Source organism: Ostrinia furnacalis, unplaced genomic scaffold (assembly GCF_004193835.3).
Source record: "Ostrinia furnacalis isolate ACB-3 unplaced genomic scaffold, ASM419383v2 OfSCF7584, whole genome shotgun sequence".
In the NCBI taxonomy this organism is placed as follows: domain Eukaryota; kingdom Metazoa; phylum Arthropoda; class Insecta; order Lepidoptera; family Crambidae; genus Ostrinia; species Ostrinia furnacalis.
In genome coordinates, this window is record NW_021137823.1 from 406,247 (window position 1) to 432,701 (window position 26,455).

A 26,455-nucleotide genomic window follows, 5' to 3' on the forward strand; every position below is an offset into this window, starting at 1 on the left:
TGACTAGTGTGAGATTAGATTTGCAATCATATATAAGTATGTTTGAAGATCACTATCTTCAAAGTAGCAGAGAAGAAGTAGTAGAGAAGCAACTACGATTATTTCTTTTTCTTCATCAAAAGGAGGAGATTCTCAATACGGTTGGTATGGTTTTTTAACTATTAAAATTACTTGGAATTAAACGTCCATATGGCTACTGCCAATGTAACGTGTAACGGTGGGGTAATATAGGTGTAACTTTATTTAAAACCAGTTTAGCAGCTCAATTAAATTATGTTGTTCTGTCAGCAATCATAGTACACGCCCCTCATTAAATCATCCACAAAAATAAACCTATGTATTATTTACAGTGTAATTTATTTAGCGTTTTTTTTTTATTTGAGATCAGATATACTTGATTGAGAATACAACACAGTTATTATAATAATAACATACGATTAACCACATTTATTTATCTACAATTCATGTTTATAGTTCATGAACTTTACTTAAGTATCAATTAATTTATAAATGGTTGCGTACTCCATACGTGTGAGAAGTAAGTTATTTTTTATTATCATGATTTATCATTAGTATCTTTTTTAAAGTTTACTATTTTAACGGTAAATCTTTAACGGTAGTGTAAATGCGGGTTATTCTCAACCCACTCATTATTTTTTCCTTACTCAACCCAATTTTGTTCCTTACTCTACCCACAACAAATGTTTAATTTTATGTTCCTTATTCACCCCAAAAACATTCCTAGCTCAACCCATTTTAAAACCACTTAAAAAATATAAGATTTTTATGATTGTACGGTCAGAATAAAAATATATTTTTTAGAAATTTAAGCTCAGTTAACTTTTGTGTTAAGATCGTTCTATTAAATAAAACTGCAGGAATTCTGATAATTGAAAAACGTTTTTCACAAAAAGATATGAATCAAATAATGACTAATTAGAATCTACTATAAATCCACTATAAATCTACTATAAATCAAACGACTGTGATGTTTTATTAAATCAGTATAACCAAGCGATGGCGTATAATTTTTTCCCTAGACACTTGTTCATGAATGTACAAATAATACAATATTTTCATCTTTTTTTTCAAGCGGTATGAGATGACAAAAGAAAAATAATAAAAGTATTCATGTGGACAGCTAATCGTTTTAGCTAAAAGTTTTCAGCCTCTTAATTTGTTTATGTATTTTTACCTTAAAATAAAATAGGATCTTTGATATATTTTAGTTAATCAACATATTAATATCTATCATTTTTTCATGTAGGTGATTTTTTTTATTTAATTAAAAATAAATGTACATACCAGTATGTATTTATCATAATTAAATTTCTGAAAAAACAGTAAACGTTGTTTTGCTATCCATACTTATTTTTGGTATTTTACTTTGGGTTGAGTAAGGAATGCATTTGGGTAGAATAACGAAATTATGTAATGGGTTGAGCTAGGAATACTAATTTGGGATGAGTGAAGAAATGGGTTGAGTTGTCATGGGTCGAATACGGAATAACCCGTAAATGCATGTTTACTCTGCAGTAGCGTTATGATTAACAACTTTTTGTTAAATCTTGAGTGCAATTTATGTAATGAAAGGAAAACTGCAATTTCCATCGGCCGCGCAAGAGTTCAGAAGGCAACTTTCGCTACGACATAAGTTTCTCTGGTATTGATGCAGTCTGACAGGTTTTATATTCACACATAAGTGATAAGAATTTTAAATTAAGAGAGAGGGCTTACGCAATATTAAATAACATTCAAATCCATTTATAGAAGAGTAGGTAGGTATCTAAAAAATGTAGGGAAATGCAAAATTGCTTAATCTTTGACATAATAAATAACATAATTAATTCATTGAAATGTGTCATAGAAGTAGATTTCATTTAAATCCGCTTTAAAAACCAATGTTATGGCCAAAAAGCATTTATCATTTATGTTTTCGCATATATCACTGTATGATTTAAATATTATAAATAGATAAAACTCGTTCAGTTGCCTTCCTTATCGTAAATAAAACCACAGACTGCCAATTATGATTGCATCTTTAAAATAACTATGAAGCAATGTAGCTTTTCTAAATTCAGAAGCAGAATTGAAGCGAAACAATCCCCTTTACTTTTCACCGGCATCTTAAGAAATCGACAGCCAAGATTTATTTACAACAAGATTGATTTATAGCGAATTGTTCCGTGTTCCAACTGAAATTATGGGTTGGCAAATAAAAGCTATGCTGTTGCACAATCAATCACAGATTTTACTACCTGCACACATATTATTGAAATAATTATGCAAAGCAAGTACTACTGGTTGCTGCTTACAATGTGCCCCGTCAATTATGTCATAAAAGATACGGTAATTGCGTAGGCAAGTACGAGTTAAAATAGCAATTTATATTACTAATCGTCCATAAATAATATGCAGAGATTGGTTAAAAAAGCAATTGATTATGAACTATATTATGATTTACGATCATCTTTTAATGCAATCTTTTCTTATATTCCACCAAAATTACACATTAGAAACGATATTTTGTAGGCACAGACATGCAGTCTGAATAAAACTGCGAGTAATAAAAATTTTAAAGCACTCTCGATTAAAATCTTGCTTTCATGTAAGAATATCTCTGCAATGGTCAATCAAATTGAGCTGTTCTCGATCAATGAACACAAATTCCAGCAGCTGCAAGAATGAGATGTCAGGAATTGGTCGCGGACAATAACCCAGCAGTTTCACGACGCGTGCGCATCTCCGATCGCAGATTTCAAAAGATTACAATAACAACACCCGATTAACGATAAAATATTTCAAGCAGCTTTCAATGTTGTCAGCAGCTGTATTACATTTTTGAATAGCGAGTTTCTATACAATAATGTGAAGTCTTAAAAGAAGACTCTACAGTGGACTTATCAAAGTGAACCGCAATGATCTTTCTTGACATTATCTAGTTCTCCATCTCCATATAGTGAGAATTGGAAGCTGTAGATCAGGTTGATTCAAGAACCTGCTGCTTTGGTGCCCTTTTTTCGCAAATTTACGAGATAGGAACAACAATAAGGAGATAATTCTTCTCATGCATGCAACTCTACGATTTCTCATAAATAGAGCCGTGCACGTAATGTAATCTTTTCAACGCGAATCACATCAAAGGCGTCATAAAACCCATCATTTCACTAGGAAGTGAACTATGCAAAGCATCGCGAATATGAGATAAAAATCGCCTTCGACACGAAACTGTATCTTTATGCAATATCAGATGAAAGCGGTGTTGCGTAAACTGTGAAATTGTTAATTGTAACTTTTGAGAACGATAACAATATCGAATGGGAAAGTACTTCAGAACCTACACATCGTGTATTGCAAAAGTCGTGAACGCTTCAGAATCTATGTTATGTTTAATACATGCAGTCAATGTAGAACGAATGATTCGGGTGAATTTCAACAAGTGCATATTTTTGCCTAATTTTGGTGGAAATTGTTATTTGTGTATTTTTATTCTTTAATTATAGATCAAATTTATTGGAAACTTATACTGTTTCTAAAATGATTAAGACATTAAATTTTGTCCAGTAGTTTTTTAGATTTTCTTTACACCAAAATTAAGAGAACACCAAAATTTATATTAAAGCACCAAAATTAGAAAATATGCTGTCAGTCGGTCATATCTTAGTGCCAAGCTCAAGAAATGGTTTTAAATTTACCAGCACCGACTACAAAAATATTAATCATGGTTTATTGTCCTAATAAATAAATAACGACGTACTTATTTTCTACTTTTAAGTGATTTTTGGCGTCGGTTTTAATTTTTTTGTTAAAATTATTTTTTTTATGCTTTTTAGTTGATTAGTCCTTGTTATTGTCACTGAAGAGGGACAGTACCTATGTTTAATGTGATTAAGACTATAATTTTCCATTTTGTATTGGAAAATTATAGTCTTAATCACAATCCAAGTGTAAATAATCTTCCTAGCAAAATACAGGCTCCCTACTTTAAATATCGGCAACTAAAAAGTATCAATGTATCATGTGTCAATGTATGTATCAACAAATGAGTATTGAGTATCATCTAACTCCTAACTTATGTTGTTTGACCTTTCATCATCAGCTCATCTTAAATACCTGAAATAATACAACTGTATGTACATACCTACCTAAAATATTTAAAGAATTATCCTCCAACTCCTAAGCGTTAAGGAGTTTTACCTTCCATCATCACCTCATCAACATTAGATGATGACTACTTGAATAACTTTAGAAAACGTATTGCATTCCTACAAAATTTGAGGTTTACTCTCGATTTCCCTAGGATCCCATCATCAGATCCTGACTTGGTGACAATGGGACCACCACATAAGTGTACCCTATAGAACAAAAAAAGAATTTTGAAAATCGGTTCACAATTGACGGAGTTAAGTCGGTTAAAAATGCTTTGGTGCACCACCAAAAACACCAAAATTGACTCACCAAAATTAGATTCTCGTTGAAAAAGCTAAATTATATGAAATCTGTTTTAAATATAACAATAACATTTTAACACATGGTATGAAAACAGTTCCTTTACATTATACGAGGAATTCAACTAAAAAGAATAGCTTAGAAATCTTATACAAAAAGACACCAAAATTGCAGAATTGTTGTCCGTTTAAAAAAAAACAACACATTTACGTTTTTGGCGGGAAGACGCAGAGGTCTTGCACCCGTCTGCCGTCACTGCTCGCGGGGGCGGTACTAAACCTAACGAATGATGGGAGTGTTTAAATCCTGTTTGATCTTTAAAGAAACTGACGAGCTATTTCATTATTGACACCAAAATCATAAATTTTTCGCGGACAAAACTTAAGGACGTGACTTAATCACAGTTATTTGGGAAACTTGCTTAATTTGGTAATCTTAGATAATAGATAGATTGTATAATCCAAAAATATACTTTTTCCCTAAGTTCTGTTTTGATCTTCAGCTAAAAAAATACATATTGTAAGAAATTAAGGATGTGGACACTGCACCAAAATTAGAAACGCTTAGTTCAATTATTTTTTGTCGAATTTGTAAAAGAAAATACTCATTAATAATGTTGTCCTCAAAATGGAACCTCTGTATATTTTCGTGTAAAAAAAAATCAAAGTTCTATGTCATAAAAAACATATGATTTTCAGCTACGCCGCTCAAAAAATGTGTTTGGGAAATTGACCCATCATAAGAATATAGCGTTAGTAAATGATATAAATAATAACACTTAATTTTTGCTCTACAAGGACTTATTGCACATTAATTGTTTAGTATTTTATGCTGTTTGTGGATGCATTGTTCCAACTACTAGCTTATAGGTAAGATAGGAAATATCATCCAATTATGTCGAACTTTTGTTATGAATAATTATTTACAAATACAATGCCTTCATTGTGCGAACTCTACACCTCAATATTTGACATTACTAAAGAAAGTAATGCATGTTCTACATTAACTCATCCAACTGTTATTGTCATATGCAAATATTTATACATGTGCCCATTTAAAATATGAACATCCATTAGACAATAATAAGATTATGTTAAGTAATAATAATCACTAAATAAGATTCTCGTATATTTCGTAACCTTATCAACTGTTATCAAGGCAAACTGCTCTAAATCTGAAGGATAAATCAAGATAAATCTACTATTGACAACCTTAATAGAATAACAGTGCGAGAAATCAGTTAAGTGTAATCTACTGTAATGTAGGCAGTTGGTGAGGACATGTGTGACAGACTCCTACGCAGCGAATTGAACGATCGCAAGGAACTGACGTTATTTTTGTTATTGAACTTTTGCTGGCCATGCACTTGTGAAGGTTAATCCAGTAATAAAAAACTAAAAGTTTACTAATTTAAATGAGAAAGAAGTTTTAATATTAGACCCTTTTTTACCTTGAGAATTACGCAGTTGATTTTCGTTTTGGAATTAGTTCTTTATGAGCACAAATATTTAATAATTTTATTATTATTATTAATATCTTGTAGCTTTAGTAACGAGAACAAAACAATAATAATACTAAGGTAATTATCATCCATTACACAGAAGTAGTGCATGAAGATAACAAGCCACATGTTATATTTGTGGATTGTATTATATTATTTATATTACGTGTTATTATCTCCAGTGATATCACCACCGGAAAATAAACAACACAATCACAATGCACCAATAAAAACCTTACGAATGCAAACAATTCCAAAACAGCTGATCAAAACACAATAAAACTGGCACAGCACAAAGTTTACACTTCACATAAACTTTTTTTTAAAAGTATCGTGAGCGTTCGATTCTGTTTGAATCGCCGTTCGATTTTCAAAAGTTTTGAAAATCTTGGCGCGTGTAGCGGATGTGTCGCGACTCGCGGTTCGGAAGCGGCGCGGTACACTGCGGAGCGCGCGCCTCGTCTGCCCGCTACTGCCATTGAGTCAGAGAAAAGTAGGGGCGTCACACTGCTACTAATGCATGTAATTTTCCGCCTATTAATAATTAAAATTTATTTCGTGCAGGAAATAAATGCACGATACGCTCGCAATGACTTTATTGTTACGACTCGGAGAAATTGTTAACGATTTTATCTTAAGTTTGTTCGCTAGCCATATGCTTGCGCGTTGGAATTAAGATTGACAGCTGATTTCTCGAGTATGTGGAATGTAAATAGCAATTATAACTCATTCCATTCAGTTTTAGCTAATTACACTGTAATGGTACATTGTAATTAAAATCTGTGTGTATTTTAGTTAAAAACTTGCCGATATTCGCCAAAACTAACCAAAACTACAAAAAGTAGCAATTATCCACATGCCACAAGTGATTTTTTAACGAAGTAATTATGCAAATTATTATCTAAGTACGTTCTTCTCACTCTCATTAACCGTATACATATACAACGTGTCCCAAAATTCAAGGATAAGCCGGCGCCGCAGGGTGGACCTAGTCATGACTGCTTTAGGAAAAATAAGAAAACAAATCTATCTCAATTATTTTTTAAGTTACACAATAAATTATGAAATTCGTCGAAAATTGACACCCCTTATGATATTTTACATTACCACGACTACAATTTTTCGAATACTTCAGTTTTTTTGTTTGTATCGGCAACTTAAGTAGTGCTGCTGTCCACCCCAATTCTTAAAACCCTCAGAATCCTTGCAGTTTTTACACAAAAGTTAATCAAAATATGATATTTCCTTAAAATTTTGTACGATTTTTACTTACACTCCACTTTGACTCGTCGTTTTGTAAAAAAACAGTATGAACACTACTGCGGCAAGTTTTTTATAAAGTTGACGCAACTATCCAAGATTCCGAAATGGTATAATACACTATGAAAACTAGTCGCAAAAAGATATGCGTACCATTTTTACAAGCACTACGCTTGTTAGTTAGTATGGGATAAATCTTGCAACTGAATTTAAAACCAGTTCTCCTTAACCAATTGAGCTGAAATTTGGTATACTTGTGTAAGTACGATGACAATGCAACATTATGGTACCATTGAGCTGGATGGAGTATGGAGGTGGCCATAAGAACTCTTAACGAAACGGCGAAATTACATCTAGTTTGGGTTCGTTGGACTTGTCTTTTCGAGCACTTTAGTGCTAGATGATGTTCAGGGTCCTGATGATGAAGTCAAGAGGTGGCAGGAGCTGGCCATAGGAACTCCTAAACGAAACGGCGGAAGCTTATCGAGTTTGGGTTCGTTGGATTTGTCTTCCCGAGCACTTAGGCCATGAGATTGAGAAACAACTAAAAAGCTTAAAATAAAGTTGTAATAAAAAAAACTTATTTAAAAACAAGCTTGACTTCGTTTGAAAATTATAATTGACTTCATCATCAGGACACTCGACATCATCTAGCACTAAAGTGCTCGAAAAGACAAATCCAACGAACCCAAACTCGATAAGCTTCCGCCGTTTCGTTTAGGAGTTCCTATGGCCAGCTCCTGCCACCTCTTGACTTCATCATCAGGACCCTGAACATCATCTAGCACTAAAGTGCTCGAAAAGACAAGTCCAACGAACCCAAACTAGATGTAATTCCGCCGTTTCGTTAAGAGTTCTTATGGCCACCTCCATACTCCATCCAGCTCAATGGTACCATAATATTGCATTGTCATCGTACTTACACAAGTATACCAAATTTCAGCTCAATTGGTTAAGGAGAACTGGTTTTAAATTCAGTTGCAAGATTTATCCCATACTAACTAACAAGCGAAGTGCTTGTAAAAATGGTACGCATATCTTTTTTGCGACTAGTTTTCTTAGAGTATTATACCATTTCGGAATCTTGGATAGTTGCGTCAACTTTATAAAAAACTTGCCGCAGTAGTGTTCATACTGTTTTTTTACAAAACGACGAGTCAAAGTGGAGTGTAAGTAAAAATCGTTCAAAATTTTAAGGAAATATCATATTTTGATTAACTTTTGTGTAAAAACTGCAAGGATTCTGAGGGTTTTAAGAATTGGGGTGGACAGCAGCACTACTTAAGTTGCCGATACAAACAAAAAAACTGAAGTATTTGAAAAATTGTAGTCGTGGTAATGTAAAATATCATAAGGGGTGTCAATTTTCGACGAATTTCATAATTTATTGTGTAACTTAAAAAATAATTGAGATAGATTTTTTTCCTTATTTTTCCTAAAGCAGTCATGACTAGGTCCACCCTGCGGCGCCGGCTTATCCTTGAATTTTGGGACACGTTGTATATTTTTCTTTGTAAGTTACTAAATATTAAGGATTTTGTACAATGGAACAATAAAATATTACCTACCAATAGGCAGTAGGCATTTTATGATAAGTTCTCTTCAAAACAAAATGATTTTTTTTCTGTATAAGGTCACGTAAAATAAAACAATTCATCACCTTTTTTTCCGTCAATTATTTTTGATCATTTTAATAGTCGTTAAGTGAGTTTTTTTTATATCGCATGTTTCTACAAGCAATAACATAGAATATTCGAGTGAAATTACTCGTACCTAAGTTATTCCGTATGATACCTGTAAAATATTTCATACAATTTTACGATTCCCATGTGTTTACTTCGGCCCAGTTTAATTTGTCATACAGTTTATTAGTACGATATCGGCAATAGAGCTCTCGTGCATTCCCTATAGACTTAAGTTACGTGCGTATGTTGTTGTGAATATTTGAATATTTTAGGGTAATACCTCTTAAGCATTTGGGAACTCTTGAGAAATATCCTTTTAGGTGTACGCTATTGCGGCTATTATAATATCCTATTATAATATGACTTGCCCTAATAGAAATCTTTATTGTAGTAAACAGAAATTTATAAATTTTGGCCTTAGTAAAATAATAACAAAACATTGTGTCCTTTACGTGCTTTGTTATAATTACATGTAAAAAGACAAGTCTATTCATGGAATATTTTGAACAATAGCTTCCTAAAATCAATAATGGAGTGTACCATCGACAACCCTAATGAGTCGCAGAGACAATAGGCAGTAGAGTATCAATGGCGGCCGCGCCCGACGACGCACTATCGCCTGCCAGCGCATGCACTCCAAGCATCACGTCGGAGGATTACTTCGAAATTTGATTTTTTTTTTAAATTCTAGGATGCAATATGAAGTTTTTAACTGCTATAAACAAAATAGAAAATTTATTTTTTAGCGTCATTGGTAAGATACGTGGCGCCCAACGTGTTAATAAAAGAAAATTAGATAGTAGAGTTTCTGATATATTACAACTTTATGGACCTACATAATTTTATACTGTTTTAAATAAATGTCAAGGAGCTGCCGAAACTGTTATGTCTGCTCATACGAATTTAAAAATATAAGTGAATTCTAATGTTAGTGACCATGAATCTCAAAGCATTTTTTAATATCTTAGGACCAAATTTTATGTGATGTGCGATAACAGAAAACTCCTACAAACGCCCGCAGTTGCAGGCGTCTACGGTATTTATCAGTGCTGAAATGCTCACGGTATTTTTTGAAACTGCAACTTTTACAATCAACCTACAACACTACACACACGTAGGTACATACACGGCCATTATTGATAGGGAACAGAAAAAGCTGAGCAGACACTTGGTCGGCTGTTTCATACCCACTGTCGCTTATCGTCCCTATTCATCCGCTGTTTGCTGTCTGCCAATGAAAATAGAGGCTCCAGAACGACTACTCCTTTATCTAGCCTTCATTTGTTTTTCATATAAAACGGACTTGACAAAATAAAAAATAAAAAAGTTCTAATCTCAAAGCTTTGGTTTTAGTTTTCTAAGAAACTTTTCAAAATTCTAAAAACAAAAGACGTTCGAATCTCGTAACTTTTGTATTTTAGTTTCACGTGAAACAAACGAGAAACCAAATAGGTCCATTAAAATAAAAGGTAAGTATTGGCTGGTGGTTCGAAGCAAGCGAACTAACTCGATGTAAACACGAGAGCTCCATTAGGTTCGATACAACGCAAGACGCATTTCTGCAGTATATAGCCACATGTATAGAACTTTAGACGGTCCATGCGAGTTCAATACTGTCTAGCCGTCAGACAAGCATAGCCTTTTAAGGCAGTTAAGGCACTTGCACCGACTTCGACTTAACTGACTGCAGAATAACATCGATATGGTTGCGCATTCCTGCTTTCACACCGTTTCAGTCAAGACCAAATAAAAGTAGAGAGCGATTTTCTCTTTTCTAGACTTTTCCATCCGATTTTAGGTAGGTACATGTGTTTTATAGTATTCGCAGGTGGGTTGCACATGATTTAGCAAACGATTTTGTCGAGTGAATCATAAACAATCGATGTGTCAGGTGGTGAAGTTTTGCGTAGAAAGGGATTCTTGATACTTTTTAGTGTCAGCCAAGTTAGTGTTGCTAGTACTTACGCGGTCGCCATTCGAAAAACATTGCCCTATTTTAAAATAGGGTAGGTACCTACAGTCATAAGGTAAATAACATTAATTTATATTAATAACTCAAGATATCACCTCTTTGAAATTGTTATAAGGCAAATCCTATCATTATTATTGTTATTTCCTGTTATTTACTTCGTGTTTTGTTAAAGTAATTTTATTTGACATTTATATTCTTAATCGCATGTCGTAGGTACTCATCGGTCATTCCCGGTTACCAATTTATTAATAAATGACAGTAATAAAATAGGAAATAGTGTGCTAGAAATTACAGCGTCTGATTTGCTAATTTAATGATTAATAAAATAAAAGTATTTATCGATTTTGAATAGCTTTTATTCGTATATTCACACGTTTTGTCTACTTTAAACTGCGGTTTATCGTTTTGTCGTCTTGATAAAAAAGTATAAGAAATACTCATATATTGGAGACATGAGACATTCCTATGAATTTGTACGTTGCATTTCTCCTTCATTAAAACCCGTAACAAATTATAAAGGTAGGTATAGTGCTGTCTGTTTGTTAACTTTTCACTAAAACCACTAAAACTAAACGGATTAAGATGATATTTGATATAGAGATGGTTTAAGACCTAGAAAATAACACTTGCTAATTTCTATCCCAGTTTTCGCAGGGAACACGCGAGTGGTAAAGTCATACAGACTGAAATTCAAGCAGGAAAAACCGCAGATTAAAACTGCTTAATAAAACAATAAAAAAAATATATGCCTCCCAAATATAATAGTTGAAGAGGAAATATTTCGCCCGTTTAATATTCAGGTCGGACGTCAAGTTCACAGGAACGGTGTGTAAGCGGTGGACACCTAACTTCCCTATTAGTCCACTCATGAGTCACGACCGCAAGTTAATGTTAGACAAATCAAAGGCATCGCCCTCGGATCCTTGACGTCAGAGCCGGTTACTGGATGTGGTGCAAAAATTAAAAATTTTGGTAGCTTTTGTAAAGGGTAAGCTTTTCATCTTTATACAGGGTGGAATCTATACTACGGAGATGACTAAAAATACAAATAACTCATTGAGCAATATCGTTGCGCAAGACTTAAAAACTGATACTAGTAAGTAGTACCTATCTACCAGTTATATTGTATTTAAAACTAGTTTCGGCGACTTCAATAGCCTGCAATATTTCTCCAAAAAAGGAAATAACGTAAATTGAATTTCCTGATAGCTATATTTCATCTAAAAGTTATTTAATCTAAAAATGTAGTGTAATGTAATGAAGACAGGTCACACAATATCAAAATAAGCTTCCTCTAAAGTTATTAATGCAATAAAAAAGTAATCAAATTAAAATCAATTATTGAAGCGGTTATTCATCTCACCATTGTGTTTCTTTAGGTATAAAATGGAAAAGGCTCACTGTACAGTCGACATCACATTTTCGTTGCAAAACATACCTAATTACAACCACTTAAGATGACACAGTGTTTCCCTTGATGTGCTGTATCGGTACGTGACCTATAAGATGACGCGAACGATCCGAATTGCCCCTGCATGGTCATTAAGGTTACTGCATGAATCGTCTTAACGCATATTTTTGTCTCAAATGTTCCTGCAACATTGTTCTGATGTTGTTTCCAATATTCCTGCAACATTGCTTTTTAGATACATCGTGAGTATAAGAGTCACTTTCATGTTGCCAATTAAAAAGTATGACTTGCCGCTTGTCTTTTTAGATAGGTATTGATACCTACATACCTACTAATGAGTTGAGTGAAATAGATGGTAGATACAATAACACACGTTCACAATGCCATGCACAATCTTTTCACCCAGTTGTAGAATGTCATCATTAGGTCTATTGGTCTCCACTGCAGGAGGAAGACTCTCTCTAATCTACTAGATTTTTGAACAAAATCTGTCGAAATAATAAACCAGAAAACCCATCCAGTATCTTTATGTAATCTGTCGCTGTAACCGTCTCTAACCACATGAATATGACAGAACGGGCTGAGAACAACAAAATAAAAAACTAACGCAAGGTGGACCGATTTAGAAGCGCGTTTTCGACAGGAGGTCGGTAGATGGTGCATCTGCTATTTTGGACTCGTCAATCGACTTGCATTTTGAAACAGAAAGTTAGCTGTGTCGAAAGACAGGATAGTTAACTGTTGTTTTTCTCGTTCTTAATATTTTGCAACGTATTTTAAAAGACAGCTTGAAATATTCCGAATTAAAAACTTATGATGAGTTTTTCAAGATTCCGACGACTCTTTGTTTACAGACTCCGAACAAGCAATAAACATTCTGCTTACAAGCGTTTGTTGATTGGAATTGTTTCATAACTGCTGTTACTCATGTTTTTAATAGACATAGTTGACGTGCTTGTCACACGCGCAATAAAATATCTCAGCAATTGTTATGAAGAACATATTATGTTAATGTTATTGCTTTATGTGATCTATAAGGTAGCAATAGCCCTACCTACTTCCGACGTCGAGTTTAAAACAACAATGCCCTATTTGAATGGGATGCAGTTGCGTCAACGATTGCAATCTTCCAATCTTGAATGGTTACCGTGATGTGATCCTAATTCAATGATCGTCGGGAACAGATAGCATCGTCTTGCATACAAAATGGCGGCCTCATGCTCCGCAATGTAGGATTAGCCCATTCCCATGGCCTCCGTTGCGACAGGTTTTTATTACTCTACATTAAGTATATTATTTGCAACATTACTTATAATGTCTTTGTTATGATCATGACGAAAACTTCCGGTTTAATTTTACTGTGGGACAATAAAGCTCGAACTTAATCGTCTTAACTAAAGCTGCTTAGGCTTCATTAAAACCAAAATACAGGCGACATTTTTCAATTTTCTTTTATTTTATCTTCAGCATCATGTATCTTTGCGTATTATAAAAGAGAACATGCCGCTACTTCCCACTTAATTAGTTAATAAGTTACATCCACCCACATTAAATTGAGTGAACTCCACCTACTTCCAAAAACATCTCAAAGCGTATCCCATTGGTAATTAATTATTATCTATTCATCATTTATTTTTTCAATCCCAGCATGAGTACTATGGCGTCCAGTTCCATGTATTACGACGTGATATAACTAGTGTGATTCAATCGGCAAATTTAACGCCAATCATGCAACACTTTATGTGGCGTCGCGTGGGGTAAATTTACTACAGATAGGCGGTAATTTTGTTCGACAACATAATTATAGGACAGCTTATGGCACACGTTCTTTGACAGTCATTAATTACGCGATACACATTGATCCCTAGTTTAAATTGACATTTAATATGGAAATGTCATTTTAAACCAGTGTTTATCGCTGGTTTAACTTTTTATAAGGCACATAGAGTCAAGTCTCATCAGTCGCTGGTTTGTTTCAGAAAACTATGCAAGTGATTTCGATGTTGCCTAAATCTTAAGTAGCTTTACAGAAGGTAGAGTCAAACTTGAAAGTGATACAAAGAACTCTATCAAATATTCATACGACTGTCTGAAAGGGACAGGGGAGCTGAGACTGTTTACAGTCTCTCAAACTAACTGTAACATCTCTTTTCTTCGTTTATTATTTATTTATTTTATAGAAACCAACAGCGATACATTGAAAATGTTAGTTATAAGATTTAGACTGATAGTATAGCCAATGAAAGGTTTCCCTTTTTATAAAAGTACATTGTTGTTGAGAAAAAATATGAATAAAGGAAAAATATAGAGAACTATTCTCAAATTCATCCCAACTAATATTATAAATGCGAAAGTAACTCTGTCTGTCTGTCTGTCTGTCTGTCTGTCTGTCTGTTTGTCTGTCTGTCTGTTACGCTTTCCCGCTTAAACCTCGCAACCGATTTTGATGAAATTTGGCATAGAGATAGTTTGAGTCCCGGGAAAGAACATAGGATAGTTTTTATCCCGGTTTTTGAAACAGGGACGCGCGCGATAAAGTTTTTCTGTGACAGACAAAATTCCACGCGGGCGAAGCCGCGGGCGGAAAGCTATAAACTATAAAATGAAGCATAGACAAATTAAGAACGCATTTCCATCCATCAACCAACTACTTTTAGCTCAGTTATACCTTTTTAGATCTTTCCCTTTTCATTCAGTAAAGAAACACAAAGCTCTCGGAACTCGTTGTAGTATTTTGCAACAATTTACGATTGCTTCGTCTCATTACAATCAAAGCCGTAAACCCAGACAATACCATCACACCGCTCACCCTGTAACCCTACCATTCTGCATCATTAACAAGGGTATCACCACAGCCTGAAGAAAACAACCAGAACAATAACTTTTTACACTTTTAGGCTGAGTTGCACCACTTAACTTTGACAGTAAATTTAAAGATAACCGGTGCTTTTTGTATGGAGTTTGTCAAAGTTAAAGTAAGATGGTGCAACCCTTAATAGACAAATCTTCCGTTATCCCACTACTACTACTTCTGCAATCACTTCGTTCGTGACAGTCAATAATTTGTTTACTAGTAAAGCGTAAGTTTACGGTCATTGGAATCCACAATGGAGAAAATAGCAGGACGATGGAAATAGTAAATTTCAGCTAAAGTTTATTCAAATGCATGTAGTAGTTTGCGCGTAATGTTTTATTTGTGCTGTAATTATCCCGTAAACATATTTTTCCCTATAAGGAAAATCTGCTCTATATTTACACGGTTATTAGTGTTATTATTTTATTAATATGGAAAAGTTATAAAAAAGTTGCAAGATTCAAAGAGAAGTGTGCTAGATGTTTTGTTCTTGCTGTGGCTCTGTCTGGCTCGTTCACTCCACCAAAGAGATTGATTGTCACAGTGTCGGGGAAGACGAGCCGGCGTGCCCTAGGGAGCATTGTCAATTAAAAACGGGCGCGTCTAATTACGCCCGTTTTAGCTCGATTGCGCAGCCGCGAAGGGCCGGTGACCGGCGCGTATCCAATTGCTATGTTTTGTCGCAGTTAAAAAACACATTTAGAGCGCTGGGCCTACAGCGGCTCTATCGTGGCACTTGCCAAATGTTAAGGATGACGAGCATACGGCCCGATCTACTAGCCCCGCCCGGAGAAAACTTATTTTGGAATCCTTTTTTCCAGGTATACATTCAATATATTTACCTACATGAGAGACAGTTTTTGTGGCAACCTTGTAATAAACCAAGGTTTATGTACAAACGATATTAGAAAATACAGATTAATAAGTAAGGGTGTGACTGACTGGGAATTTATTTGGAAACAAGCGTTACCAACTTGGATAAGAAATCGCTTGAAATGTAAAAAAATGAATATTTTTTTTACAATTACTATGCATTGAAAAAGGAAGAGCCGTCAATACCTAATCAATATCGATTAACGGGAATGTTATTTTTTAAAGATTAATTAATCTAATTAATGCTCATAATCATAATACATATCATACGTAAGTAGGTACCTACGCAATAAAAGTACTCTGATTGCTGGCTGTTGAATAAAACACTTCGCCTATCTTTATAAAAATAAAAACAAATCCTTCAGCCACATTTCTTTTTAGAAAACAAGCTTTTAAAGGCAAAAAAGTCTTAACTATTTTCGTTCATAAACTTAAGCTGACGATCTCTAATAATGGATGCAATAAGAAGAGCACAAGTATGCGCGAGGGCGTGAAACTAGTGATGGTCAACTCGAGTAAGTAACTCGAGTTACCTCGAGTTGGGCGTAACTCGAACCCACTCGAGTTGAATTCTCTCTGATTCGAGTTCGTATCGTAAACCGAATGGATCCGACATGGACCGAAGATTGCCGATCATTTGAGTATTGAGACTATGTTCATTTGAAGTTAACTTTAAACTGCCGGTTATTGTTGTAGATTTTCGTGTTTTATGTTCTGTTTTTGAAAAATGCCAAGTGATAATAAATACAAATATTTTTTTAAATTAAAATTCAAGTCAAAAATCCATAAATAAATTATTATATTTCAAACAATATTTTTTCTTAATTACTTTAGTTAGTATGATTCTCATAATACATTATAAATGATATTTTTTTAAATGTTAATACGAATCTGAGGGAATAAACTGGTAAAAATAAGTAAAAAACTGACTTGTCCATCCAGTTAACTCAAGTTACGTAACTCGAGTTCAACCCGAGTTACGTGGATTTTAACTCGGGTTAAATCGAGTTTTGTTTTTCCCGAGTTGGCCCATCACTACGTGAAACCGCCGTAATCGATCCGTGCCGAGGTGCGCGGACGCAAATGCAACGCGTTACGTTGCGCCCTCTGTCGACGCGTAGTGGGCGCGCTCAAAAATTTATCAAGAGACTACATAATGTAGTCAGTCAGTGTAAGAAAATTAATTATACTGCAAACTACAAATGAATAAAAATATGATTTCTGTTATAAAGTTAATAAAACATATTACAATAAACTTTAGTAAAATTCATTAGTAATATTGTTTATTAAATTCCGTTCAACTTAATTGTCCAGTGCTGCCACCTATTGGGGTAGTATTAAAATAAGTACAGCGCCATCTAGTGTTGAGTAGCAAACAATCAAACCCTGCTTTCAACAGCACAAGCACTGCTACTAAAGCACTTGTATGCTTTTTCTACTGCTCACTAGATGGCGCTAATTATGAGATCTTTTGTGTAGAAGAAAAACCAGAATCAATCAATTAATAATAGGAATTGTTCCATTAGAAAGGTATTCAAAACCTACCTTGTGAAGGCATAGCGCGCAGCGACACCGCATCCTCCTCCATGTCGTCCTCGATGTCCTCCTCGGTGATGGAAGGCGGCGCGGCCCAGCAGCGCAGCCGGACGCCGCTGCCGGCGTGCGGGCCGCCGTCCAGGCGCACCCTCGGCAGGCTTCTGGTTGTGTACTCGCCATTGTTGTTTGAAACCTGTAACATTGCATTGGATACAGTTAATTAGGATTTTTGCACATTAACTATAACAAACGTCAAAAGTCTGGCAAACTCCATAAAAACTACCGGTTATAGTTATGGTTAAAGTGAAGGTGGTGGTGCAACTTAGGCTAAGAATGACATCTCAAAAAAAATTTTAAGAGTCGTTAAATAATTGCCTTAGGTAAGTATTGAGCCTACGACGTTTCGATTTCCGGGCGACTGCTCGCTGAATATTACACAGATACACGTGTTGAACACATGAAATAAAAATATCAACAATTAGGTACATATTATAAACAACATTGTTAGTAACTTAAGTAAGGTTTGGTGAAACTATTGTCTTTGAAAGGCTTAGAAAGTATTTTATTTATAAATTAATTAACTATTAATTAAGTAAGCATTTTCACGATTGCAATTAATTATGACTTATCATACGATAAAAGTTCGACAGTAATTATTTCTAGTCAATTAGCCTCGATCAATCAAACGTTAACAACATAACTAAGCTGTTACATCTTCATCGAGTGGAGTTTTTCTTCCAAAAACTAGTTTAACTTCTGGAAGTTATTCAGCGACGTATTCCACTTTGAGCACCCGCCCTAATACACATACAGCAGACATAGAATCAATTTTCATTTTACAGAAAAGAGCTGTTCGGGCAATATACGGTCTAAAACCACGTGACTCACTTAGAGAAGTTTTTAAAGAAATCAATATATTGACTGTGGCTTCGCAATACATATTTGATAACATTATGTATGTCCGTAAACATATACATTTATTTACTAAGAAAAGTGACGTCCACTCATTTAACACGAGACATAAGAATAAACTTGCTGTTCCATCATTTAGGTTGCATAGGATAGGTAATTCATTCTTGGGGAAATGTATTACCATATTTAACAAAATACCACACAACCTTGTCGAATTGCCAATAAACAAATTTAAGATACATATAAAAAATACCCTTATGTCCAAAGGGTACTACAAGGTTCGAGACTATATTGATGACAAGGATGCGTGGTCAGTTCAGTCTGCACATATTTGATGTACTTAAATTTGACTATTCTTACCGTTAGATAATTCCTGGCAATAAGTGGTGACTGAGTTTGTTCCGGCGTTTCTTCTCAGCACTTGCCATATGTTTGTCTCGAAGCGCTGGTAGGGCCCAAAAGATAAGGAGACATGTAAAGTGCCCCATAAGGGCTACCTTTTTCTTTTTTTATTATTTTCTATTGACGTTCATAAGTGCCACTTGTGGTCTAAACTGAATAAATATTTTTTGATTTTGATTTTGATTTGATTGATAATAGCTCCTGCACGAATAGCACCTGGCCTATTGCAATCAGAGTAATTCCATGTAATTTTATATCTATTTGCTGGGTGCTATTTGCGTGGGTGCCCAAAGTGGAATATGTCTATTCAGCGCCCTTATAGGTACGAGTAGCTCCAGTCAAAATCAAATATCGTCACTGGAATACCATACTCGTATAATGGTGTGGTCATCTCCGACGATGTCTACTTAGTAATTACATGAGTCGTGTCAAACCAGTGAAATCTGCGGTGCACAGTCAGTCATCGCACATCACGCACGTAATCAGTGTCACTTTCAATCGATCACGCGACTAGTGTAGCCAGGCCAGCAAGGATTTTAAATATTTGATGATATGTTGCTTGCTTGTCAGTCAAATTCTCAAGCTGAGAATTTTTACTTGTCACTTGTAATGTTTAATTAACCTTCCGATTATGTATAATTAACAATTAATAGCATATAAAAGTGTCTAATTAGGTGATTTAACACATGTAAGCAGGTATTTTACCAACTGCTTACATACACTTAAAAAAATTAAAAAGGCAAATGATGAATTTTGTTCGAGGTAGAGCCATGTTCTATTTGGCTTTGAATAAGTTTTTAAATAATAATAATGTTAATCATCGTCTTGTTGGAAAGTTTGAGTTAGAAGTTATGATCATGAACTCTATTCCAAGTTAAACCTACAAAGCCTGGAAGCCCTACGCTCGCCGACTGGCCCGCATTGACTGGTAGCAGCTGCCCGCTCTGATAACAACGCACTATTGTGTGTAACGGTCTCAGTGATTGATACCTCATTGTGTACACACTTAAGCACTAACACGTCACTCGTATTTGTAAATTAATCAAACATATCGCGACACTAGACTGAGCGACTCAGTAAACATCCATTTGATAACATCAGAAATCCCGAATTGCACAATGCACAAACATAAATCAGCACAATATTGCATGGTCTCATGAAGAGCAAGTTTATTTCAGGGGTATTATTATTTATTTTAAAATATATCACTGTTACCATAAGATATACAAAACAAAATAATTTCCTACTTAGTAAGGATTTTCCCAAACTTTTCACTTCGAACGCACTGAAAAAATGTGTACATTCATATCTTGTTGACCCACAGTTATGTTGGGTAAATTAAATAACTTATTCTAATAAAGACAAGAACAGTGTTATGTTATAATTACCATGCTATTAATAAAAACGTACAGTCACAAGCCGGTTTCGTGGGAAATTAGTTAAGCTCGTACCGGATTAGGCCTTGTACGGGAGCGAACGGATTCTGTCTCATTGAACGCGTACGCGTAGCTTATTCAGTAACAGATTAACAAAAGACGAGGAAAAGAATTTCTAGGCCGTGATTTAAATTACAAATAATTTAAATATTGCACCATTAGTAAACAATCAAAGTACTCGTAACTTAATAAGTTATGAAGGCAACCGTGGCAACAATATTTGAATAAACAAGTATTTATCTGATTATTCTATTAAAAGGAAAATATCAAAGCAATCAGGATAGTTATGTCACATGAAATAGTTAAGATTCCTTCACTTGTTACCACATACAGCGTAACAGATATCGTCATGTGAACGGTTTGAATAGTTGGAGCGTGACGCCTCCGGAGTCAGATATCGCGACAGTACCAATACATATAATGTACAACTATGTAAGTAACTACATTATCCTTGAGTCCGCTCCAATCTAATGTGCTCTAAATTATCTTTAATTTTAATGCTATTCAAACAAAAAGTACGTTTCATTTTATGCATTGTATTCTGAAAACGTAACATGAACATTTGTAAGATTCAGACATGCAATTAGGTAAATTTTTCACTGACATAATGACAGATAATTATTACTCAGAATAACTCTCTAATAACTCCAAAGAAACAATAAAAAACAGACGCTGAAGCCAAATGCGCCTCTAACTATTTCACAAACACTTGCTAGCTGCAAAAAGATTTTACGGGAAAAAGCTATGTTACAATGTAGTTGGTAGAGTTCAATAATGCATACTGGGATACAATACGTAAAAGTACAAAATTACCAACCATACAAGGTGTGCATTCAGCGTTACTTTGTTAATGTCAATGCAACATTAACGCTTTTATGTTTAAAAAAAGAGTAAAAAGTTTACAATGTAAGTGTTCAAAGCTTCCTTATGTACACATGACGTATGCTCCCGTCTGCATATTAACGCAATAAACTGAGAGTATACACAAACAGACGATTAAACTAACGAATATGACCCAATTTCTCTGCAGTTCCTCGTACACTCAAGTACTAGATGTGAGAACAAAGATAAACTAAACATAACTTTGTATAAAGGTCTATAAATAGGTCAGAGAGAGCTTCAATTAGAGACGCGGCTCAAAGTTGACGCGCGGCTGTCAGATTATGTTATAAACAGGCAGTAACGCTACATTATTACATCAGATAATCCCGAAGAGGACGGAGTTAACCCAAATATAGTACAGTTTCTGGAAGCATTAGTCCATACTGAAATGAGATGATCTGTTCATCGACTGACATTTAGGAAGTTTCTATTCCCAATAGAGCAAAATTCATATAAACTTATTATTACAAAATAACAAAAGCTTTCAAATATAACCGCTCGTGATGTCATGACGTATCCTAGTTTAGCCCCATGCGAGCGATTGAGGACAACTTTATTCATTTCTATGAGCATTCCATGCATTTGTATTTGTGTGCGTGTGCCTGTTTTTTCATTTACTCAACGGACGCGCTATGAAGTCATCTAATGACACAATAAAAACGTTCCTAAAACAATATTCAACTATTATAAGATTCGTCATACACATATCGAAGTGTGTTAGTAGATATTAGACTATGTATTCTCCTTAAGATTTGTAGAGTAGGAGTTATTTGCGAATATTACCTGCCATTCAGAAAACTTTTTTGTGAAAACAAATGCGACCAAAATGAAGGGGGCTTTGAAAGTATTACTCATAGATTAACCTATATCAAAGTTAGTACACCTTGATAAATTACACAGATCGCATTAGACACGCAGCACCTCGATAAATTCAAGGACTTCTTGTAACATTTATGTCCTATACTCATTAAGATATTGCCGCAACTGCTGTCGAGGTTCGCTTTGCACGTTAATGACAGATTCTGGCAATTCACCTTACTTACTGTTAGTATCAAATTAATACAACTCAAATATCTAATTTATCTAGATTTGCTAGAAGGCTCAAAGGTTTGCCTCTGAACAGAACGTTGCAATAATAAAAAAAACATGTTCCAAATACGTTTAAGCTTCGTTCAACACTGCCTTAAAGCAGTCGATAATGAAAGAATTGGAATCCACTTACGCAAACTTTTACTTTTACCAGAAATATTATAACCGTAAACAAAATAGCGTATTCAATTACTAAAAAAATACTCCACTTTTGTCGATAATGTCGGTTATACTGAGTTTGACGTTTAGTAAAAGTTTTCTCAAGGAATTTCGAAGTAATAAAATACAAAATAAATAAAGTAGCATATTTGGCCGGTATTCTTGTCCAGAAGAAAAATAAGAAGATCTAAAGAAAAACTATAAGGCGAGTATGTACTTAGAAGTGTTTTGTAGCATTAAAAAGTTCTGTGGGAAAATGAACTGCTTACTGCGATTAAAGGCTTGAATAGACTAGCAAAATATAGCCTCGACTTCGTAAAAACTTAAATGAGGCATGTCTTACATCACTAAACATTGAACCCTACTAGTTTTTACTTTATAACCACGAGCGCTTTGAAACAAGCCAATTTCCATATCAATACCTAGGGGAGATATTTGAAAGTGTTTTATAGCAATTTACCCACACCACAATAATAACCCGTGATTTTACAAAGATTGTATAAGTAAAACATACATAAGAAATTAAAAAAGCGTGTTTGCTTCCATAAGACTATTCATGGCTCACGGCCACATTGAGTTACTTTCTTCGTAGCTTGCTTTAGCATAGAGACATCTGTAGATCTCACTACCAACGTATGAATAAGCTTTACACATCCTTCGATTCAGTAACCTGCCATGTTTTATAAGACAAAAGGTATTGTGGCGCTGAGGTTAAAGGAGAAGAAGCGGCCGCCGCGTAGCAACGTAATAATGCACACGTGTGCATTATGCGAGGTGACGTCACGGCACGCTCTATGTCCCCTTATCGCCATTCAGATTTATGCCCTTTTACACAGACATCGAATGTACTAACATCCGTGGACTGAGACTAACTGTCTGCATGCTGATATGGAAACAACTAACTTTTGTGATATTCTGTGATTTACAATCACTTGCACATCAGACTATATGTACATGATTCATGCTAATAACATAAGATGCATAAGCATATTTTCCCCAAATACTGAAACTGCTATTGTAATATCTATCTGATCATGACATCATTTCTTACAAAGGAAGTAGGGAACGCACGCGCATCTTGTCATCGATAAAAATGTTTTGAGCTGAATAAAGGTTCTTTGACTTCCAGTGTTCTGTGTCTCTAAAAAGGAAACCTTAAAACATAAATTTGCTCTTTTATAACTCTATTAAGGTTTTATTTTACCTGATCAAACTCAAAATATTCGTAAACATTCGGGTTGCAACAAAGTATATTTGTAAGAAATAAATATGCTTTTAGGTAGTTTTAATGATATTTAGAAGCTTTTCAGATGTAGATTTTCACAAAACAATATGGGATGTTAAATCCCTTCCTTATACACAATTGCACATGTAAACAAACAGTAATTTGTTACGTACGAGTACGTCCTCACATTAATCGATTAAAAGGAAAACTTTAATTATGTATTACAGCGACGTACTGTTAATTTGATTAATTGGCAGGTAGCAGCGAACAGACGCTATCTAAGTCTATAATTATAAAACAAGAATTGAAAACTGAACATATTTTTTTCGGAAGGCCTATTGCTGTAAGCCTCAAATTGCAACTATGATAACTAAATAAAGAACGTAGAGCGTCGTGTCACTTTAGTATCATCTCATCAGTGACATCAGGCAGAATCAATTGAACTTTCAGTGTTAAAAGTTCTTGTAGCTTCTGTAGGTCAGTTAATCGTAAATCGTTCTGTTGGTATCTAGGCTTTATATGCGTAGGTAGGTATTGTCGGTTTATAAAAACAAGAGCTAAGCAAGCGATGTATTGATGGAGAGAAGAAAATTGTTCTAAAGATGTAGGAAGAGGAGTATGTGGGTTTGGTTGGATACCTACTTATATGGACATACGTATTTGCACATGCTATGCTATAGCATCACCGAGGATGTCATGGAGTACAATTTAGCATCACTACGCACAAACAAGATAAATAATAATACTTTTAAACACTGCTCCATTTATAACTGTAGCAAGAACGTTTAAATTCACTACACCGTATCATTTAAAAGATACATTAATAAGGTGATCAATAAGAATAAATAAATTGGCACAATTGCGCCCAGTGGCCAATTATATGAGCTCGGATCTCAAATAAATAAAATACAGTCAAAACTACATTTAAATGAGAGCGGCTGATACCCGATCCCAGGCGGCGACAGACAATGAGATAGTATTGCCAATCTAGGTTGTTTTTGTGGATAAAATATTTTATAGTTAAGATAAAATGTAGGCACTGTAGAAACCTTAAGATTAATGGACTTGTGAGACATAAAAAAATAGAAATCACTAAAATATATTTTTAAAATGTTATGAAACATTTTTATTACTTGTCTCGGTTATCCTTAAAATGTGTTATCTTAGTTTACAATAAAATATTAGAAATATAATATGTATTTAGAATCAAATATTAGCAACCAAGTCACGCGTTTGAATCTTTTGTATGGAAATATTCTATTTTAAAATTGGTGTTTAAATAAACGGTTTGCTTTCCAACGACTCATCTATAAAACCTGATTCATTACATTTGACCTTCATATTAAAATATAAACTGATGATGCGCGTTTATTAATGCATAGAGTGGGTCCGAGGTCAAATTATAAATTTGACTTTTCAACTTATAACCACAATAAAAATAGACGATCGTCTATCTCTATTTGATCATAATTATGATCATATTGATAGAACATATTCCATAATTGTATTACAAGCTGTGTCAGCATCGGTCTGCCGATTCGAGATTCAAGGAACGCTATTTCTGTCGCGCTCTATATTATTGTGGCGAACTTATTTCCAAAAGTCCCAACACACTCAATATTACATCGAGTGGTTGCGTTGGCAGAGATATTACTAGTAGTAAACTTTGAAAAATTGTGTCCTATTTTTTATGAGCCGAGTTGGCGACACGAGCCGCGGCGATCGTCCACAACTCACAGGCCTTTGTAGTTTTATTACGACCGAGTCAAGGCTAGCTTTATTTACTTCCAATTATAGTTCTTTCACTTCACACTCGCGTCCACTGGTTACGACCACGCGGATATTGTGGCACGCCGTTAAACTTATAATTACAACTTGGAACCAATATTTGTTTTATTTGTTCCGTTTTGACTGCAAGTGCGAGAACGTAAACACTTATCATATGCAATAAAATGTTTACGAGCGTTTTATATTTTTCAGTTTTAATATTCCGTTCCTTTATTTTTAGGCCTAAAATATAGCTATGTACCTACTTACACCTGGTGCAAGTAGAATTAATAAAAATATAAAATTAATAGACTCCATAAACCTAAACATCGGTTTCGAAGAAATACAATACAAATTCAATAATAATTATACATGTATTAGCATTAAGCACTAAAGTCTAATGAACTAACCGTAGACTATGATGCCCGAAGGCATAGCGCTTGCCTTGTCTGAAATCTCGGGCATACCATTTTCAGACCGCATACCAGAATCAATTAACGAAAACCAATAGATTAAGTTAGAGTCAGGTGCTACCGTAAAACATCGGCAGGTATGCGGTTACTTATTTAGGCTTGTTTAGATTTACGTACTTGAAACTGAATTGAATGATGTTTAACTTGATATCTGACAAAATACTTCAATAAATAATACCTACCACTACCAATTAGTAAACTAGATGAATGATATTTTTATGAGCACACATCATCAATGCATATTATTATTTTAATACTTAACACCTTGGCAGCCTACACGTACCTATTTTGAACAGTATCAAGTACAGAGAGGAGCTTTTTTATGAAAATAATTTAAACAACTGTCTTGCATCTTGTTTCCCAACCAGTGTCTTAACAATAACTTGTAATAATTCTATAATTATAGGTACCATGTTATTATAATTTCGGAATAATTGTAATAGAGCGCGGGATCATAAAATTGTAAGCCACTAGCAGACACTCGGTCGAGGAACAGCAATTATTATCGGTTTTTATACACGTTTTATTACATCTTCGAGATGGTCCAACTACTCCACTTTAGATTAAAT

At 34.5% G+C, this 26,455-nt stretch overlaps 1 protein-coding gene across 5 annotated transcripts in view; it reads right to left on the reverse strand.

The window, feature by feature from the left end:
* The window catches only part of raskol (Ras GTPase-activating protein raskol), a 174,585-nt gene that overhangs the window by 90,510 nt on the left and 57,620 nt on the right, over positions 1-26,455 (reverse strand). For 4 of the 5 annotated variants that reach the window (XM_028321899.1, XM_028321898.1, XM_028321895.1 and 1 more), the window contains one exon: positions 17,551-17,734. In XM_028321899.1, the coding sequence (XP_028177700.1) occupies positions 17,551-17,734 (184 nt within the window). Of the gene's footprint in view, positions 1-6,189; positions 6,377-17,550; positions 17,735-26,455 lie in introns of those variants that run through there. The other variant, XM_028321903.1, reaches the window with a different exon arrangement.